The 15,723-nt window shown below is 45.5% G+C and overlaps 1 protein-coding gene across 1 annotated transcript in view; it reads right to left on the bottom strand.

The window, feature by feature from the left end:
• Positions 1–15,723, bottom strand: part of LOC135057157 (NACHT, LRR and PYD domains-containing protein 3-like) — a 277,987-nt gene that overhangs the window by 176,324 nt on the left and 85,940 nt on the right. Inside the window, exon 3 of the mRNA XM_063963056.1 lies at positions 11,055–11,093. Within this exon, the coding sequence (XP_063819126.1) occupies positions 11,055–11,093 (39 nt within the window). The remainder of the gene's footprint in view (positions 1–11,054; positions 11,094–15,723) is intronic.

Raw genomic sequence — 15,723 nt, 5'->3', positions numbered from 1 at the left:
GATGAGCACTCTGCAGCCACCGCAGAAGAAACACCCTTGTCCTTGGAGACAGGGTTATCCGCTGATGCATCTGAAGATGCGATCCGGACCATTTTCCCAGCAGATCCCACTGAAAGGTTCTTGCGTGAAATCTACCGAATGGGATCGCTTTGTAAGAAACCACCATTTTCCACAGGACCCTTGTGCAATGATGCACTGATACTTTTCCTGGTTTTAGGAGGTTCCTGACTAGCTCGGATAACTCCCTGGCTTTCTTCTCCGGGAGAAAACATCCTTTTCTGGACTGTGTCCAGAATCATCCCTAGGAACAGTAGACGTGTCGTCGGAAAAAGCTGCGATTTTGGAATATTTAGAATCCATTCGTGCTGTCGTAGAACTACTTGAGATAGTGCTACTCCGACCTCCAACTGTTCTCTGGACCTTTCCCTTATCAGGAAAGCGTCCATATTTCTTTTAAGAAGAAACATCATTTCGGCCATTACCTTGGTAAAGACCCGGGGTGCCGTGGACAATCCAAACGGCAGCGTCTGAACTGATAGTGACAGTTCTGTACCATGAACCTGAGATACCCTTGGTGAGAAGGGCAAATTTGGACATGTAGGTAAGTGTCCCTGATATCCAGTGACACCATATCGTCCTGGTTCGCTATCACTGCTCTGAGTGACTCCATCTTGATTTGAACCCTTGTATGTAAGTGTTCAAATCTTTCAGATCTCACCGAGCCGTCTGGCTTCAGTACCACAATATAGTGTGGAATAATACCCCTTCCCTTGTTGTAGGAGGGGTACTTTGATTATCACCTGCTGGGAATACAGCCTTTGAATTTTTTCCCAATACTGCCTCCCTGTCGGAGGGAGACGTTGGTAAAGCAGACTTCAGGAACTTGTGAGGGGGAGACGTCTCGAATTTCCAATGTACACCTGGGATACTACGTGTAGGATCCAGGAGTCCACTTGCGAGTGAACCCACTGCGTGCTGAAACTCTTGAGATGACCCCCCACCGCACCTGAGTCCGCTTGTATGGCCCCAGCGTCATGCTGCAGACTTGGCAGAAGCTGTGGAGGACTTCTGTTCCTGGGAATGGGCTGCCTGCTGCAGTCTTCTTCCCTTTCCTCTAACCCATGGCAGATATGACTGGCCTTTTGCCCGCCTGCCTTTATGGGTACGAAATGGACTGAGACTGAAAAGACTGTGTCCTTTTCTGCTGAGATGTGACTTGGGGTAACAAAAGTGGATTTTTCAGCTGTTGCCATGGCCACCAGGTCCGATGGACCGCCCCTTTATACGGCAATTCCATGTGCCGTCTGGAATCTGCATCACCTGACCACTGTCGTGTCTATAAACATCGTCTGGCAGATATGGACCTCACATTTACTCTTGATGCCAGAATGCAAATATCCCTCTGCGCATCTCGCATATATAGAAATGCATCCTTAAAATGCTCTATAGTCAATAAAATATTGTCCCTGTCAAGGGTATCAATATTTTCAGTCAGGAAATCCGACCAAGCCCCCCCAGCGCTGCACATCCAGGCTGAGGCGATTGCTGGTCGTAGTATAACACCAGTATGTGTGTATATACTTTTTAGGATATTTTTCAGCTTCCTATCAGCTGGCTCCTTGAGGGCGGCCGTATCTGGAGACGGTACCGCCACTTGTTTTTATAAGCGTGTGAACGCCTTATCCACCCTAAGGTGTGTTTCCCAACTCGCCTCACTTCTGGCGGGAAAAGGTATACCTCCAATAATTTTCTATCGGAGGAAACCCACGTATCATCACACACTTTCATTTATCTGATTCAGGAAAAACTACAAGTAGATTATTCCCACCCTACATAATACCCTTATTTGTGGTACTTGTAGTATCAGAAATATGTAACACCTCCTTCATTGCCCTTAACATGTAACGTGTGGCCCTAAAGGAAAATACGTTTGTTTCTTCACCGTCGACACTGAAGTCAGTATCCCTGTCTGTGTCTGTGTCGACCAACTGAGGTAAATGGGCGTTTTTACAAGCCCCTGACGGTGTCTGAGACGCCTGGACAGGTACTAATTTGTTTTCCGGCCGTCTCATGTCGTCAACCGACCTTGCATCGTGTTGACATTATCACGTAATTCCTAAATAAGCCATCCATTCCGGTGTCGACTCCCTAGAGAGTGACATCACCAATACAGGCAATTTGCTACGCCTCCTCACCAACATCGTCCTCCTACATGTCGACACACACGTACCGACACACAGCACACACACAGGGAATGCTCTGATAGAGGACAGGACCCCACTAGCCCTTTGGGGAGACAGAGGGAGAGTTTGCCAGCACACACCAAAAACGCTATAATTATACAGGGACAACCCCTTATACAAGTGTTTTCCCTTATAGCATTTTCACATATGTAATCATATCGCCAAATAAGTGCCCCCCCTCTCTGTTTTAACCCTGTTTCTGTAGTGCAGTGCAGGGGAGAGCCTGGGAGCCTTCCTCACAGCAGAGCTGAGCAGGAAAAGGGCGCCGTGTGCTGAGGAGAATAGGCCCGCCCCCTAAAACGGCGGGCTCTTCTCACGGAGTTTGTGAGATCTGGCAGGGGTTAAATACATCCATATAGCCTCAAGGGCTATATGTGATGTATTTTAGCCATAAAAAAAGGTATAATACATTGCTGCCCAGGGCGCCCCCCCCCAGCGCCCTGCACCCTCAGTGACCGCTGGTATGAAGTGTGCTGACAACAATGGCGCACAGCTGCAGTGCTGTGCGCTACCTTATGAAGACTGAAAGTCTTCTGCCGCCTGTTTCTGGACCTCTTCAACTTCGGCATCTGCAAGGGGGGTCGGCGGCGCGGCTCCGGGACCGGACTCCATGGCTGGGCTTGTGTTCGATCCCTCTGGAGCTAATGGTGTCCAGTAGCCTAAGAAGCAAATCCATCCTGCACGCAGGTGAGTTTACTTCTCTCCCCTAAGTCCCTCGTAGCAGTGAGCCTGTTGCCAGCAGGACTCACTGAAAATAAAAAACCTAACTTAAACTTTTATTCTAAGAAGCTCAGGAGAGCCACATAGATTGCACCCTTCTCGGCCGGGCACAAAAATCTAACTGAGGCTTGGAGGAGGGTCATAGGGGGAGGAGCCAGTGCACACCACCTGATCCTAAAGCTTTTATTATTGTGCCCTGTCTCCTGCGGAGCCGCTATATCCCCATGGTCCTTACGGAGTCCCAGCATCCACTAGGACGTCAGAGAAATTACATGGCAGTATAATACAATGGCATCTTACTTTCCAGATAGAGACAGGCGGGGGAAATTCAGGTAGCCATAGACTAATGTATTTCAAGGAAAAGGGTTATCTGTGAATTTAATTTGCTATTTTACTCTTTGATCCTCCGTGGCAGCCATTACTTTCACCCAAGCAATGTACAATAGTAGCCAGGGCTACAAAGAGAATGAAGGCAGATATGCAGCACAGTCTACAGCAGTGTTTCTCAACCGCGGTCCTTAAGTACCCCCAACAGTTCATGTTTTCCAGGTCTCCTCACAGGATTGCAAGTGAAATAATTTGCTCCAACTGTGGGTCTTTGAGTAATGAATGCACCAGTTCAACTGCTCTGTGACCTGGAAAACATGAACTGTAGGGAGTACTTGAGAACCGAGATTGACAACCACTGGTCTGCAGTAACATTTATTTCAATGACTGTGTTGCAGGGACGTTCAGTCAGGGGAGGCAGGGTCATTAATGATTAAAATAATACAAAGAAGATGCTGATTTATTACCAGTTATTTATATAGCGTACACATATTCTGCAGCACTTTACAGGGAATATTTGGCCATTCACATCAGTCCCTGCCCCAGTGGAGCTTACACTCTATTAACCTGGAGAAGACATAAGGAAGTGATAAACCAGTGATAGGTGCAAGGTGATAAAGGAACCAGCCAATCAGATCCTAACTGTTAATTTACATATTGGATCTGATTGGCCGGTGCCTTTATCACCTTGCACATATCACTGGTTTATCACTTCCTTATGCCTTCTCCAGGTTAATACATATGCCCCTATATTCCCTACCACATGTATACCACACACATTCATGCTAGGGTTAATTTGTAGGGAGCCAATTAACCTACCAGTATATTTTGGGATTGTGGGGGGAAACCGGAGTACCCGGAGGAAACTCACACAAGCACAGGGAGAATATACAAACTCCACACAGTTAGGGCCATGGTGGGAATCGAACCCATGACCTCAGTGCTGTGAGGCAGTAATGCTAACCATTACACCATCTGACACATATTCTGTGTCATAAGTATCTCCTTTATATTAATCTAATAATTATTGCTCTGTAAATGGAGTTGGAAGGCACCGATCGTGATGCCTCCCATTGTAAATGGGAAAGGTGTGGGAGCGGAGGGTGGGCACGGGCGGGGCCAAGCCATGGGCAGTAAAAGCCCGTTGAAAATACATTGGAAAGCGGCACCATTAGAAGTTCCTCTTTCATATAGGGACGTGCTTTCAACCCATAAAAGCATGCCCCTGTCAGTGAGGCCGCAGTGATTAGCCAGTGGATCCGTCACTGGATCTGCTGTCATCCCTGTGTGGGTGCAGTGGAGGAGCGGGCATCGGCAGGATGCGGCAGAGGTGCGGGCGTCAGTGGTGGTGGTATGCAGCGGAGGTGCGGGCGGTGGGACGCGATAGTATTAGCAGCATTCTGCAGAGTTTGGCAGCGGAGCGGCACATATTTAAAAAAAATGGCGCCTCAGTGAAATTTTTGAAATTCAAGATGGCTGCTGAGAGCCGATCACCGCTCACTGCGTCATCACCCGCCACCTCCAGATGACTTATATAAGTCAGCGCGAGACAGCGGCGTCAGTCCGACGGCAGAGGAGGAGCAGTGAAGAGCTCCTGAAGAAAGAAGACGCTGAGGAAGTCCTGGGGGGGCTGCGGCTATGCAAAAGAGCTTAAAGGCCGCCACCCCTAGGTGAAGACCCTGACTAATAAAACTTTTGTTTTATGACAGTGTGGTGATTTATTTTAATATTTTCTTTACAGGTGACAGCCGACCCTTTATGTCTGGGCATGCTGGCACTTGTGGTTCTCCATGTGCCACCATGCTGGGGCAGGCTTGCTGGGACCTGTAGCCTACCTGTAAAGAACAATATTAACATACAATAAACCCCGCACCCACCGCCACCTGGGGTGTGGGGCATAGCACTGGGTTATCAGCCCAGTGATGGTTGTTGCTCAGTGTCCGTTATTCCCAATGCATTTTTTTGGGGGGGGTCCCCACTCTCTGAGGAATTCCAGCCCTGGGCTGACTGGCTTAGGGGGGGGGGCTGATTAATGTTAAGGCAGGGGGACCCCACACTGAGTGTCTCCCCTGCTATGGCATTATCCCCCCTGGCTGGTTCTGCCTGGTGATGGTTTTATTGATGTGTGGGGGACTGTACTTTTTTTCCCCTCTCGGGAGGGGGGGGGGGGGTAGCTGCCGGTGCCTCCCCAGCCACTGACCTCTCTGCACGTCACTACTGTGTTGAGGACATGTCTCTAAAAGTGCATGTCCATATAATGTAATATATCCACATGAGAGTGCATGGCATAGAGGTCCATCTGCACAGGCAAACAGGGGTGGTTACAGATGGAGTCACAATAATCATGGCTCCGTCTGTGACAAGGTGCGCCCAGCGAGGCACATGGCCGGGAATGAACGGGACATGCATGTGTCGTAGAGGCACACGCGCCCCATTCACTTTGAATGGGAGCATCTCTGTAGGCTTGGAGGTGAGCCGAGGCGCTGGAGCGCCTAGGTACACTGCGTGCCCCCGCCTGCGATGCATCCATACTCATTGAGCGCGGCTCCATCTGTATATGTATCCTTCATGGGCTGGTGACAATAACACTAAAATAAAACATTTGGAACCCCCCTTGAGAAATCCAGCATGTACACCTTATCCTGCTGCCTTGCAGAGCTCCATCACTGATGCCAGAGACCTTTTGCTAAACTGCTTGGAATTTCTGGCACCTTGTGCTAATATCCCTTGTCTGTCTGTATGATCACTTTTCAGAACTATCTGGAAATGGCTTGCTTAGAAGGGGCCTTTCCAAGGTTCTGTTGGAATAATAAATAGAGCTGCTGTATTCCTAAAACCCTCTGTCCTGGATAAATATATAATGATGACTGTTGCCAAGGTTGCCTAGTGCAGTTTCTTCTGCGATTCATCCATCCTTTGTGGGTAAAATAATGGCAATACAACCTCCTGTTTGATGTTGAGCTAATATAAATAGTTGTTAGAAAAAATCCTCAAACCCTTATTTGCATCCCGATTGCACGAATAACTACAAACCGGAAACAAACCTTCCTTTTCTGGGTAAAAGTTATTTAGATAGTGGTTGCAATCCAACTGGAAACCAGTCTGTTCATCCTAGATATTTATTCTGTTTAATAACAAGAACACTTCGGAAATGTGGGATGTTTTAAAAGTGTTGCCGGATAGCAATATTCATAACTTTATTCCCATGGGCAGTAAATGCAGGAGTATTAAACTCAAACCGATGTGGCTTAACAAGAAGGTTAAGGCAGAAATGGATAGAAAAAAGCGTGCTTTCAAAGCATTTAAATCTAATGGAAAGGAGGAGTCTTTCAAGTATTACAAGGAGTGTAATAAGAAAGGCAAAAAAGCAATAAGAGCATCTAAAATGGAAAATGAAAAGAAAATCGCTATACAGAGTAAAACCAATCCTAAAAAGTTTTTTAAATACATACAGTAAAAGGTTAAAAAAGGAAATATAGGTCCATTAAAAGATGAATTAGGAGAATTGATAAATGATGACGAAATAAAAGCGGAAATACTGAACAAATTATTTTTATCAGTATTCACCAGTGAAGAACTGATGGTGGGAGTAGGGCATAACAATTGTGACAGTAATGATTCATGGTTAGATACTTGTTTAAGTGAAGAAGTAGTCCGGGAGAGACTAAGCAAAATTAAGATTAATAAATCACCTGGTCCTGATGGACTTCACCCGAAGGTTCTTATTGAGCTTAGTTCACAACTAGCACGACCCCTATACTTGATTTTCAATAGTTCAATTAGATCAGGCATGGTACCGAAGGACTGTCGTATAGCTGAGGTAGTGGCATTATTTAAAAAGGGATCCAAAAATCTTCCGGGAAACTACAGACCAGTTAGTTTAACATCTATAGTTGGGAAAATATTGGAAGGATTTCTAAGGGATGTCATACAGGAGGATCTAAAGTCTGCTAGGATTATTAGCAAGAACCAGCATGGGTTTGTGAGGGGCAGGTCATGTCAGACTAACTTAATTAGCTTCTACGAGGAAGTGAGCAATAATCTTGATCAAGGAAAAGCGGTGGATGTGGTCTTCCTAGATTTTGCAAGAGACTGATGATCAAATTAAAGGAGATTGGCCTAGGAAAAACTATTTGCACATGGATAAGCAGCTGGTTGGATAGCAGGGTACAACGAGCAGTGGTCAACGTAAAGTCCTCAACCTGGTCCCCAATAGTCAGCGGAATACCACAAGGGTCCGTACTCGGACCACTACTGTTCAACATATTTATCAATGACCTAGAAATATGCCTGGAAAGCAAAGTGTCAATCTTTACAGATGATACTAAACTGTGTAAGGTAATTAATTCTGAATTGGATGTGGAGTCCTTGCAGAATGATCTATCTAAACTTGAACTCTGGGCGTCTAAATGGAAAACGAGGTTCAATACAGACAAATGCAAGGTTATGCATTTTGGGACTAAAAACAAACTTGCATCCTACATATTAAATGGGGAACGCCTAGAGGAAACAGAGTTGGAAAAAGATTTGGGGGTATTCATTGATAATAGGCTTAATAACCGTACACAATGTCAAAATGCAGTAAAGGCAGCAAGTAAGGTGCTAGTGTGCCTAAAAAGTGAAATTAAGACAAGGAACTCAGATGTAATCCTGCCGCTGCATAAGGCATTGGTACGTCCGCACCTGGAATATTGTGTTCAGTTTTGGGCACCACTGTGTAAAAAAGACATCAGTGAACTCGAAAGTGTTCAAAGGCGAGCTACTAAATTGATTAAAGGCCTAGAAGGACTGTACTATAAGGAAAGACTTACAAGGCTGAATATGTATACAATAGAAAAAAGGCGCCTAAGAGGAGATATTATTAATATCTTCAAATACAGTATGTAAAAGGGACATCACAAAGAGTTATCAGAGGAATTATTTATTAAAAGAACACCGTTTAGGACACGTGGGCACTCGCTGCGACTGGTGGAGAGAAAGTTTCCGAACGCAACGGAGGAGAGGGTTCTTCACTGTTAGGGCAATCAGGATGTGGAATTCCCTGCCAGTGAATGTGGTAATGGCGGACTCTGTAATTGGATTTAAAAAAGGAATGGATACATTTCTGAATGGAAAAGCTATCCAAGGTTATAATACTTAAAATATCAACGTGGTTAATCCGGGGGTGTCAATCACATTACGATCACCAGAACGAAGAAAAAAACCTCGTATGCCGTGAGTAAAATACCTAACTGCATCGCAAATTTACTTGGGGCAGTCGCACTGCGGACATTGCGCATGATCATTAGCGACTAATCGATCCGTTGCAAGAAAAAAATAACGAGTGAACAACTCGGAATGACCCCCTTAATTCTCTTGGATCTTTCTGCTGCACTTAATACCATGGATCATGCAATTCTAAAAGAGCTCCTGATAAGTTATCCTAATAGTTATATTTTAAAGAGTTCATTGTACTGTAGAGTTTTAGCAGAAGAAACTTCCACCAGGAACATCTTTGTCATCCATCTCAGAGAAACTTCCTGTACTGGTTCAATTGGGGTGGCCATCAGAGCATTACGCACAAGGTTGAAGTCCCTCAAAGTGCTTAATAGATGGGAAAATCCATTTTGCTGCTTGTTTTTAAAGGGTGGATCCAAAGGAACTTTACACCCTGGGCTCTACTTGTACCTTGTGCGTAAATCAGGCAAGACCTTTAAGGAATCCATTCTGAAGTCAAATCTTTGAATGGATATTCAGGTTCACACCATGTCATACATTTCTTTCATACTCTATAATACACTGTTGTACAGTTCTTTCTTGCTGGCAAGAGCACATTAAACTCTGGTTCACCTACTGTATCTACAGAACTTGCTCCACGATCACCTCTACCTCTGACTTGTGCCATTCCTGCTCTATTATTTTTAGGATCAGTTTCATCATAACTGCTGTAAGTGCTAGTCTCTACATCCAGTGTTGAAAGATTTAATTTGTGGTTCTCAAGTCTTGAACTACAGATGTATCATAACAGGAGGCTGCTATTCCCAGCATAGCGTACCTTAGTGGGAACATGCGTATGTATGCTCTCTGTACTCACTATTGGAAATAGATGCTTTACAGTCGTAGGCAGCGGGGGAACGAAGTTACATCTGACCACACAGTAGTGTCTGTTATTCACATTACACCACACAGTAGAGCCCCTTATACACATAACACTGCTCAGCAGCTCCCGTTAATCACTTTACCTCGCACCGTAACCCCCGTTAGTCACATTGCACTGCACAGTAGTGTTCGTTAGTCACATTACACTGCACAGTAGTGTCCATTATTCACATTACAGTGCACAGTAGTGCCCGTTAGTCACATTTCACTGCACAGTAATGTCTCCTATGCATGTTACATCTGACCACACAGTAGTGTCTGTTATTCACATTACACCGCACAGTAGTGTCCATTATACCACACAGTAGAGCCCCTTATACACATTACACTGCAGAGTAGTGCCCATTATTCCTATTACACAGCTCAGTAGAGCTTTTTCACATTACCCAGCACAGTAGTGTCCGTTAGTCACATTACCCAGCACAGTAGTGTCTGTTAGTCACATTACACCGCACAGTAGTACCCTTGTGCACATTACACCTGACCACACAGTAGTGCCTGTTTTTTCACATTACACCAGACAGACCCAGTAGTCTAGTAGAATGTATTTAGGTTTGTTTCAGCCAGGTCTCTGTGCAAAGTTTGTATGTTGTCTAGGTTTTTCAGGGAGAACAGTATTTCCTCCTGACCACACACATATACCATCAACTTAAATTATATCTGGACAGCATGTGGTGGGGAACTTAGACTGTAAGCTCCGCTGTGAATGATTACACATAAAAATTTCCACAAGCAGGCTGCGCAGTGTGGTGTTTATTTCCTGCAGACCTCTCTCCCATTGGACCCTGAATCAGATACAGTTGGGTGTGAGCTGCAGCGCCTTTGAACTCTGCTTGGCCTTGTTTTTCCAGGCTGCCAGGATGCTCCCTCCCCACCATGCAGAAATGAAAGTGTTTGGGGATTAAGCAGAGCATTGCAGTAGATGGGGGAGCCAGGAAGGCAGAGCACAAGAACGGGCAGCTGCAGTGCTGTCCGCTGTAATATACATTATGTAGCGGTGCACCCGGCAGAGATGGAACCATGTGCCCCTCCATATATATTAAAGCAGGCAGTGCTGCAGCTGGTGGTGGCAGCACATAGACATATTTCTGGCCATGGTGTGCCTAAGAGGACCCATCTTCATGAGTAGTTATAGCTCTGGCAGACATGTTAGCTATGGCTCCATCTACTTTAGGGACGACTCTACATTTCTGCACCATCATTACACAATGGAAACAAAGACTTATGCAGTACCAGCTGTATCCATTCATTCAGTTCCAATGGGCCACGGAATGGTTAGTCAGTATTATCAACTCAGTGCTCCTAAGATGGTGACTTTCCCTCTGCAAATATGTAACACGCATTAAGGGGCAGATGTACTAAGCCTTGGAGACGGAGTGATAAAGTGGAGAGAGATAATGTATCAGCCAATCAGCCCCTAACTGCCATGCTAAAGGCTGTGTTTGAAAAATGACAGTTAGGAACTGATTGGCTAATACTTTATCTCTCTTCACCAAAGCTTACCAAATAAATATATATATATATATATATATATATATATATATATATATATATATATATATATATAATTTTTTTTAAGGGGGGGGGGCAAAAATGAAATGTTTGGGGCAAGAATATTTTACTAACCTTCAAGTGTCACATTGGTAGACATCTTCTGTGGTTTAACTAAAGATAAAAGCAGAAAGAAATTGACTCATTATATAAGTAACATATTCCCAGTTTAAGTAATAATGATACTGTAAGTCCCTGAGGAGATCATGGGTCTGTTAAGACGGAATAGGCAACAGGTGATTGTTATTTACATCACAGAGGTGATTCATTATATCCTTAGAACTACAATATAAATGTTCCTTACAAACTGATGACAATACTAACTTACAGGTGTGTCCACATACATCTATCCTGGGTGCGCTACAAGTCATGTTACACATAACACATGAGCGCCATGTGACTCATTAGTGCCAGACATCTTTTCGTGCAACTTTTTTAAAATTAAAATGTGTCTTATTCGCAAGTAAATGAAAATAGGACGCACAAGCAGCTGATGATATGCGCATGACTATATTCTGTGTGCGACCATGTATCTGCAGATGAAATGCTATGCTACAGTGTTGTCTGTAGCGTAGCATTTGCTATGCAGATACAGCCACAGTCTTGTGCAGAATATAGGCATGCTGTATGTCATGTTAATCAGCATAAGCTGCTTGTGCGTCCTATTTGCATTGATTTCTGTGAGTGGCAAACTATGTGAACCTTTGCTTTTAGTATCTGGTATAACCCCTTTGTGCAACAATAACTGCATCTAAACATTTCCAGTAATTGTTAAATAGTCCAGAACATCAGCATGGAGGAATTGTACCTCATTCCTCTGTACAAAACAGCTTCCACTCTGTTATGTTGGTGGGTTCCCCCCATGAACTTCTCACTTCAGGTCCTTCCACAACATTTCCATTGGATTAAGGTCAGGACTTTGACCATTGTTTGGTGGAATGACTTGTGTGCTTTGGGTCGTTGTCTTGCTGCATGACCCATGTTCTCTGGAGATGCAGCTCATAGACAGATGTCCTGATATTTTTCTTTAGAATATACTGGTATAGGCCCTCATTCCGAGTTGTTCGCTCGGTATTGTTCATCGCATCGCAGTGAGAATTCTCTTAGTGCGCATGCGTAATGTTCGCACTGCGCATGCGCCAAGTAACTTTACTAAGAAGATAGTATTTTTACTCACGGCTTTTTCATCGCTCCGGCGATCGCATTGTGATTGACAGGAAATGGGTGTTACTGGGCGGATGTACGGCGTTTTAGGGGCGTGTGGCTGGAAACGCTACCGTTTCCGGAAAAAACGCAGGCGTGTCTGGAGAAACGGTGGGAGTGCTTGGGCGAACGCTGGGTGTGTTTATGACGTCAGCCGGGACCGAAAAGCACTGAATTGATCGCACAGGCAGAGTAAGTCTGGAGTTACTCTAAAACTGCTAACTCGTTTTTGATCGCAATATTGCGCATACATCGGTCGCACATTTAAGAAGTTTAGATTCACTCCCAGTAGGCGGCGGCTTAGCGTGTGTAACTCTGCTGAAATCGCGAACAACTCGGAATGAGGGCCATAATTCAGAATTCATTGTTCTCCTGTGCCTGATGCAGAATAACAGGCCCAAACCATGATACCACCACCACCGTGTTTCACAGATGGCATGAGGTTTACATGCTGGAATGCAGTGTTCTCTATTCTTCAAACATAACACTTCTCATTGTAACCAAGCTCTAGTTTGGGCTCATCTTTCCACAAAACATTGGTGGTCATTCCGAGTTGTTCGCTCGGTAAATTTCTTTGTATCGCAGCGATTTTCCGCTTAGTGCGCATGTGCAATGTCCGCACTGCGACTGCGCCAAGTAAATTTGCTATGCAGTTAGGAATTTTACTCACGGCATTACAAGGTTTTTTCTTCGTTCTGGTGATCGGAGTGTGATTGACAGGAAGTGGGTGTTTCTGGGCAGAAACAGGCCGTTTTATGGGTGTGTGCGGAAAAACGCTGCCGTTTCTGGGAAAAACGCAGGAGTGGCTGGAGAAACTGGGGAGTGTCTGGACGAACGCTGGGTGTGTTTGTAACGTCAAACCAGGGTGGTCATTCCGAGTTATTCGCTCTGTAATTTTTTTCGCATCGCAGCAATTTTCTGCTTAGTGCGCATGCGCAATGTCCGCACTGCGACTGCGCCAAGTAAATTTGCTATGCAGTTAGGTATTTTACTCACGGTTTTTTCTTCGTTCTGGTAATCGTAATGTGATTGACAGGAAGTGGGTGTTTCTGGGAGGAAACTGGCCGTTTTATGGGCGTGTGGGAAAAAACGCTACTGTTTCTGGGAAAAACGCGGGAGTGTCTGGAGAAACGGGGGAGTGTCTGGGCGAACGCTGGGTGTGTTTGTGATGACAAACCAGGAACGACAAGCACTGAACTGATCGCAGATGCCGAGTAAGTCTGGAGCTACTCAGAAACTGCACAGAGATGTCTTTTCGCAATATTGCGAATCTTTCGTTCGCAATATTAAGAAGCTAAGATTCACTCCCAGTAGGCGGCGGCTTAGCGTGTGTAAAGCTGCTAAAAGCAGCTTGCGAGCGAACAACTCGGAATGAGGGCCCAGGAACGACAAGCACTGAACTGATCGCAGATGCCGAGTAAGTCTGGAGCTACTAAGAAACTGCACAGAGAAATGTATTCGCAATTTTGAGAATCTTTTGTTCGCAATTTTACTATGCTAAGATTCACTCCCAGTAGGCGGCGGCTTAGCTTGTGCAAAGCTGCTAAAAGCAGATTGCGAGCGAACAACTCGGAATGACCACCATTGTTCCAATAACCTTCTGGCTTGTCCATGTGATCTTTAGCAAACTGCAGACCGGCGCAAAATTTATTTTTGGAGAGCAGCAGCTTTCTACTTGAAGGGTGTGAATCACAGGGTCGACATTAACTAAGTCGACACTCATTAGGTTGACCACTATGGGTCGACAGTGACTAGGTCGATTCCTGAAATAGGTCGACATTGTCATCCGGTCGACACTGAAAAAAATCCAATGATTTAGGCACTGTCTAAATCACTGGAACTCTCTATTTACAAACCAGGCACATACAATAATCGTCAGCATCTTGTATGGGCTTAGCGCCTGATTCTGAGATGCACATTGCTGTCACTGCTTTAGCATTTATTGCTGTAGGTTCATCTGCAACTTTATGCCAATTCTAGTTAGAGATGAGCGCCTGAAATTTTTCGGGTTTTGTGTTTTGGTTTTGGGTTCGGTTCCGCGGCCGTGTTTTGGGTTCGACCGCGTTTTGGCAAAACCTCACCGGGTTTTTTTTGTCGGATTCGGGTGTGTTTTGGATTCGGGTGTTTTTTTCAAAAAACACTAAAAAACAGCTTAAATCATAGAATTTGGGGGTCATTTTGATCCCAAAGTATTATTAACCTCAAAAACCATAATTTACACTCATTTTCAGTCTATTCTGAACACCTCACACCTCACAATATTATTTTTAGTCCTAAAATTAGCACCGAGGTCGCTGTGTGAGTAAGATAAGCGACCCTAGTGGCCGACACAAACACCGTGCCCATCTAGGAGTGGCACTGCAGTGTCACGCAGGATGGCCCTTCCAAAAAACACTCCCCAAACAGCACATGACGCAAAGAAAAAAAGAGGCGCAATGAGGTAGCTGACTGTGTGAGTAAGATAAGCGACCCTAGTGGCCGACACAAACACCGGGCCCATCTAGGAGTGGCACTGCAGTGTCCCGCAGGATGTCCCTTCCAAAAAACCCTCCCCAAACAGCACATGACGCAAAGAAAAAAAGAGGCACAATGAGGTAGCTGTGTGAGTAAGATTAGCGACCCTAGTGGCCGACACAAACACCGGGCCCATCTAGGAGTGGCACTGCAGTGTCCCGCAGGATGTCCCTTCCAAAAAACCCTCCCCAAACAGCACATGACGCAAAGAAAAAAAGAGGCGCAATGAGGTAGCTGTGTGAGTAAGATTAGCGACCCTAGTGGCCGACACAAACACCGGGCCCATCTAGGAGTGGCACTGCAGTGTCCCGCAGGATGTCCCTTCCAAAAAACCCTCCCCAAACAGCACATGACGCAAAGAAAAAAAAAAGAGGCGCAATGAGGTAGCTGTGTGAGTAAGATTAGCGACCCTAGTGGCCGACACAAACACCGGGCCCATCTAGGAGTGGCACTGCAGTGTCCCGCAGGATGTCCCTTCCAAAAAACCCTCCCCAAACAGCACATGACGCAAAGAAAAAAAGAGGCGCAATGAGGTAGCTGTGTGAGTAAGATTAGCGACCCTAGTGGCCGACACAAACACCGGGCCCATCTAGGAGTGGCACTGCAGTGTCACGCAGGATGGCCCTTCCAAAAAACACTCCCCAAACAGCACATGACGCAAAGAAAAAAAGAGGCGCAATGAGGTAGCTGACTGTGTGAGTAAGATGAGCGACCCTAGTGGCCGACACAAACACCGGGCCCATCCAGGAGTGGCACTGCAGTGTCCCGCAGGATGTCCCTTCCAAAAAACCCTCCCCAAACAGCACATGACGCAAAGAAAAAGAAAAGAAAAAAGAGGTGCAAGATGGAATTGTCCTTGGGCCCTCCCACCCACCCTTATGTTGTATAAACAGGACATGCACACTTTAACCAACCCATCATTTCAGTGACAGGGTCTGCCACACGACTGTGACTGAAATGACGGGTTGGTTTGGACCCCCACCAAAAAAGAAGCAATTAATCTCTCCTTGCACAAACTGGCTCTACA

The sequence above is a fragment of the Pseudophryne corroboree genome, chromosome 3 (genome assembly GCF_028390025.1).
Source record: "Pseudophryne corroboree isolate aPseCor3 chromosome 3, aPseCor3.hap2, whole genome shotgun sequence".
NCBI lineage: Eukaryota > Metazoa > Chordata > Amphibia > Anura > Myobatrachidae > Pseudophryne > Pseudophryne corroboree.
The sequence above is the reverse complement of the archived record's forward strand: the minus strand, read 5'-3'. Positions and strand labels throughout refer to the sequence as shown.